This window comes from Mandrillus leucophaeus, unplaced genomic scaffold, assembly GCF_000951045.1.
Source record: "Mandrillus leucophaeus isolate KB7577 unplaced genomic scaffold, Mleu.le_1.0 Scaffold7, whole genome shotgun sequence".
NCBI lineage: Eukaryota > Metazoa > Chordata > Mammalia > Primates > Cercopithecidae > Mandrillus > Mandrillus leucophaeus.
Window position 1 is genome coordinate 4965108 of NW_012107585.1, and position 6000 is coordinate 4971107.

At 45.2% G+C, this 6000-nt stretch overlaps 1 protein-coding gene across 1 annotated transcript in view; it reads right to left on the reverse strand.

Annotated features, from left to right (window-relative positions):
* CIT (citron rho-interacting serine/threonine kinase) overlaps window positions 1–6000 on the reverse strand; it is a 206395-nt gene that overhangs the window by 101657 nt on the left and 98738 nt on the right. Inside the window, exons 11-12 of the mRNA XM_011964547.1 lie at window positions 1617–1722; window positions 566–709 (exon numbers count right to left, since the gene is read on the reverse strand). Of these exons, the coding sequence (XP_011819937.1) occupies window positions 566–709; window positions 1617–1722 (250 nt within the window). The remainder of the gene's footprint in view (window positions 1–565; window positions 710–1616; window positions 1723–6000) is intronic.

A 6000-nucleotide genomic window follows, 5' to 3' on the forward strand; every position in this document is an offset into this window, starting at 1 on the left:
AAAAAAACACCTGAATGAAAAATTTAACAAGACAATGGAGAAGAAGACAGTCTACTCTTGTGAAGGAAAGAAAAAACGAAAGTCACATGGTAAATAATGACAGAGGGTTTGGGTTTTCGAGGCTATTTTCTTGTCGCTACACTGGTTCTGGCCAATGGAAAATCTGATGTCAGGAAGATTGAAAGTAAGTTTTCTTGTACATAGTTGGGAGTCTGGTTCTCAAGGCTGCTCATGTCAGACACAATGCAGACCAGAGAGGTTGGGATGGGAGATGTTAAGATCTTTTGCAACCCGCGGCAAAGATGGATTACTCCCATCTCCAGACTCCGTGGTACCAGCCGTCTACCTGCACTTTCTGCTGGAAATGAGTCCAATCTCATTTCCTGGGGACCTCATGCCTGGCTGTCACTACTCTGCAAAACACAGATCTTGCTTTTGTGCTCTCTCTCTCTCTACTCTCTGCCATTGGCTGTGATGTGCCTCATGGAGCCATCATGAAACAGGATGAGACACACACAACAAGAAGTGCCACCTCCAAGGGAAGGGGGCTTCAGGGAAGGCTCACACTGCATTCTGTGATGTAGGTAGCAAGGTCCTGCTCCAGGAGGGATCTCTGAGTCTCAGAGGCCTTCAGCTCCACCTCCTTCTGACTAAGCACAGCCTCCACCTCTGACACTCTCCGATGTAACCGGGTCATTTCCTGCTCCATCTGAAATAAACACATCGACAGGTTAAAAAGGCCCATGGAGGTTCGTTAGGAGCAATCACATCTCAAGTAGCCTCCGAAACCACCTGGTGGTCTGGGCTAAGGCTAATTCGCCAAAAGTTAAGTTGGGATGGAAATACCATTGTTTCTTCGCCCAGGAGCGCACAGTTCTTCGTTAAGGACAGTCACCAAATGCTAAGTCACTCCTCTCATTCAAGTCCCGGTTCACACTTGATCACTTCTCTAACCCAGTTAGCAAGGAAGCCACAATCATCATTTTTCACCTGTTTGCTTTTGTTTTTGTTTTGTTTTGCAGACGTCACTTTAATTTTATCCCAAATCCATCTTGATCCCCCCCCATCTCCTTGCAAAGATCTAGAGGACAAATCCAGGATAGGGCAAGGAGATATTTATTCGTCTGCACTCTTAGGAGTCCCAGGCAAGCAGTGACTTATTAGTTTCCAGAGCGTTGCCTCTGGGCAGGAACAGTGAATGTTAAGAGACGTTGAGCGTAATCAACACAGTGGCCGCAGTGACATTAGCAGGAGTTTTAAAAGACTAGGAAGAGAGACTTCGCATCACTCAAAGCAGATGGGATGTATCTCAGCCACAGGTGAGGACCCAGGCCACCTGCCGGAAGAAGCAGACATCTGGCTGGGTCATGCTGAGAAACGGGCCGTTTAAATCCAGGGCCTCCTCTGGTTTAGATTTAAAGGATCTACAGCAACGGCAAGGCCCGAATTCATCTCCCTCTGAGCTGCTGGAGGCACGACTTCAGCGAGGGCAGGAGTGCCTCACTCTCTACGGATCAGGCGGCTCAGAGCCAGCAGCGGCCCCGGGCGGATCCCTTGGCATATACTGACGGGAGGATCCTGGAGCAAAGAAGGAGGCCGGCTGCGGAAATAAATACCTTGTGACACTTGTCCTGAGAGTCTTGTAGCTCTTTGCTTTTGATGAGAAGTTTCTTTTCCATGGAGCTAGTCTTGGCAGGGGAGTCCAGACCCGACACAACAGACCTAGGTAGAGAAAAACCAACGTCAAGGGGGCCAGCAGGTGGGCCTAAGAAGCTGCATTAGGAAGCTGCAACATTTGTTTCATTTTACAAAAACATCTCATGCTTTTGATGTTAGATCAAATAATGCCCCCTTCCCCTTTCCAAAGATGCCCATGTCCTAATCTCTGGAAGCTGTGAATATATTACCACACATGGCAAAGGGACTTTGCAGATGGGATTTAAGTTATGGATCTTGGGATGGAAAGATTCTTCTGGGATATTTGGATGGGTACAATGAATCACAAGGATCCTTATAAGATGGAAGCAAGGATCGGAGTCACAGAGATCTGAAGATGTTACACCAATGGCTTTGAACACAGAGGAAGGGGCCACAAGCCAAGGAATGTAGGCAACTTCTAGAAGGTAGAAAAGGCAAGGAAACAGATTCTGCCCTAGAGCCTCCAGAGAGTGCAGCCTTGTCTACACTGATCTCAGCCCAGTAAAAATCATCACAGACTTTACTTTTTTGGAAACAGGGTCGTGTTCTGTTGCCCAGGCTGGAGTGCAGTGGTACGATCTCAGCTCACTGCAACCTCCACCTCCTGGGTTCAAGCGATTCTCCTGCCTCAGTCTCCTCGAGGAGCTGGGATTACAGGCGCTCACAACCATGCCTGGTTAATTTTTGTATTTTCAGTAGAGACGGGGTTTCATCATATTGGCTAGGCTGCTCTGGAACTTCTGACCTCAAGTGATCCTGCCACCTCGGCCTCCCAAAGTGCTGAGATTACAGGCTTCAGCCACCACGCCTGACCTCATCTTAGACTTCTGACCTCCAGAACTGTAAAATAATAAATGTGTGTTCTTTTAAGCCACTAAGTTTGTGGTCATTTGTTACAGTGGCCACAGAAACTCACACACCTATTGGGCACTGGCTGCATACCTGGTTCTGTCTAAATGCTAGATATATTTGAACTCTTTGTTTTTGTTTTTGTTTTTTTTCCCTTCATTGACAGATATATTTGAACTCTTTACTCCCCACAGCAACTCTATGAGGCAGATATGATTTATTATCCTCATTTTATATGAGGAAATTGAGGCCCAGAGAGGTTACGTAAACTGCCAGTTGATAAATGGTTTCTGCTGGTCTCAAGAGGGAGCTGGGGTAGACAAGTTGGCTTGATGCACTTGCTATATAACTCTTAGGAAAATATCATAAAAATAACATAGGATGCCCTCCTGAGAGTGGACCAGAAGGATGCTCCCCCCCACAGAAAGGAGAAAGTTACCCACACTCACCTATGTAACTCATGCACTGTGCCCAGAAACAGTTAATTATGGGCAGAGATGAGAGAGAGATTCCAGGACAGCTGCCCTCAGTGGTTGGTACACTGGATATGAACACTAGGATTGGTGAAAGACAAAGCCAGAGCAACAGTGGCCAAAGGTTCTTATGCACAGAGAGATGTGGCAGAGCCCACCACTGCTACCGGGCCCATCTTTGTTGCCCTGGTAACGGGGTTGCGGAGGTGGTTGTCAGTGACCACTCAGATCTTACCAGCAGGTGCAAGTTCTGCTTTCTGCTGCCCCAAACTACTTCCCTGACTAAAAGAGGTCAGTTCCCTGCAGCAATGCAAAACACCTCTCTTCCCGCAGCTCCTGACAATGACAAGGGCTGGCTTGATAGTGCTGACTTGCTGTACTCCAGTGACAGCTTTCCACACTCACACTGTAGGACAGCCAAATGAGTCAACGCCCAGAGTCATGATCCTCTGATCAAAATCTCAGGCTGGGCACAGTGGCACATGCCTACAATCTCAACACTTCGGGAGGTTGAGTCAGGAGGATCACTTGAGGCCAAAAGTTCAAGACGGGCCTGGGCAACACAGCAATACCCTGTCTCTATTTTTAAAAATACATAAATAATTTTTTGAAAGACAGTCTCACTCCGATGCTCAGGCTAGAGTGCGGTGGTCACAGGTCACTGCAGCCTCAACTTCCCGGGCTCAAGTGATTCTCCTACCTCAGCCTCCCAAGTAAGTGGAACCATAGGCACGCACCACCACATCCCAGTTGATTTTTGTATTTTTTGTAGACACAAGGTTTCTCCATGTTGCCCAGGATGGTCTTGAATTCCTGGGTTCAAGCAATCTGCCCACCTCAGCCTCCCAAAGTGCTGGGATTACAGGTACCACACCTAGTCATCTCTATAAAAAACATTTAAAAATGAGTCGGGCATAGTGGCTCATGCCTCTAGTCCCAGCTACATGGGAGGCTGGGCTGGGAGGATCACCTGAGCCCAGGAGTTTAAGGCTACAGTGAGCTATGATTGTACCACTGCACTCCAGCCTGGGTAACAGAGCAAGACCCTGTCTCTTAAAAAAAAAACAAATAAATTTTTTAAAAAGAAAAATCTGACCCCTCCACTGACTAGTTATTTGACCTCTCCAAGCCTTAGTTTCCTCAATTGTAAAATGGGCATAATTACCAACCTAATTCAAAGAGTTCTTGTAAGGATTAAATGAAATAATGCAAGTAATGCCCTCAGCACAGTGCCTGGCACATTGCAAGTTTCAATAAATGTCACCTGTTACTACTGTCATTGTTGTTTTTTCCATTACTACCCATGCAACTTCATAAATAGTACATGCCTCATGGGCCTAAAGCAATCGCTTAAAATGGTAAAACTCAGGGGGCTGAATTTGCTCTGTGCTATTATTCACATTAAAACAAATGGTGATTATTCATAGAAATGGGCAACAGGGATTGGATCCAGAAATAAATCTTTTTAAAAATCTTACTTTTGGCTAGAAATTTTAACCAAGTTCTACGCTTCTCACCAGCCTGTTTTCTACCTAAATGTAGCCAACACACACACACACACACACACACACACACACACACACACACACACTCTCACTCTCTTTTCTTTTTCATATAAGATGAAATGCTTGGCATGGCCTTGAGGAAAATTCCTTTTCTCTTTCCTTTATTCCTAATCGCACCTGGGTGGGTGGGCTAGAGAACAAGACCCAAACCACCCAGGGAGGGAGTGAAGATCCACAGACTGGGTTCCTGATCCTTCAGAGATCAAAAGTCATCCACATGTCACGAAGTCACACACAGGACATGCATCAGGGATGACAACACAGGTCACAGCTCCTTGTCCTTAAGCACACAACTAGCACCCTTTTAAAAGAACGATGACATGGGTGCATGATGATAAGTAGGATGTAGCTTGAAAAACTTAATGACACATAGAAGGCTGGCCCCAGTGGGGCTTCCTGTTTAAAGTGCACTGCTGTGGGTACAAAACAGATTACTTTTTCACCCCCCACCGAAAAAAAAGAAAGGCACTTTTAGGTCAGTTATCAACGGGCCCAGAAGTAAGGAGACGTGCAGCCCCCAACCGCCAGCACTCGAAGGAGACCATGAGACAGCCCTCCTCACCCCAGGTCCAACCCCTTTATTCTGCTATTCTATGTTTGACAAATGCTCACTGTTTAGAAGTTCTAAGTACAACAATTAAGAGCTCTTCAGAATAAAGGTGCTAAAGAAATCTTTTTTTTTAAAGAATAAATAAACATCGCATCTAAAAAAAAGCTAGAGTAAGAATGCTATGACTAAGCTGGGTGTGCAGCAACAATCCCATAAACAATCATGCGATTGGAGGATGAGGCTGGAGAGTAAAGGTTATCAGGCTTCCTGCACCTTCCCTGGTCCTCAATGGAGGTACACATTAGAATCGCTTGGAGACTTTTTAAAAAATACCAGATGTGTAGGCCCCATTCAGACCAACTAAATCAGAGAGTCAGACAAATTTGGAGTGTGGCCCCGGGAAGCAACATTTGTATTAAGCTACCGAGTGATTGTAATGCATAGACAGGATTAAGAACCATGGTGCTAATTAGAAGAAAGTGCTTCTGATTTAGGGTCTAGCCACTTAAAACTCATTGTATGACCATCCCCAGCATTTAGTTCCATGTGGCATTTTAGCCAGACCATTTGGTACTGGTGCTTTTTCGTCACTCTTTGAGTAAGAACCCAATTTTGAAATTAATGGTGGTGGGCTATGAATTTCAAAACAACGTACAGGTATTAGATAATGATTAAAGCCTATTGCCCCCAATGTTAATAATTCAGTTAAAAGATACCATTTCCATGAATTTCTATAAAAGAAATATACTACAGAGAGACATGGCTCAATTTAAAATGTTTATATTCTATTTATTTTTCATATAGACATGGGGCAATTCAATCTCTAGCAAAGTTCTCAGTATGTATTTCTTGAGCACATATATCC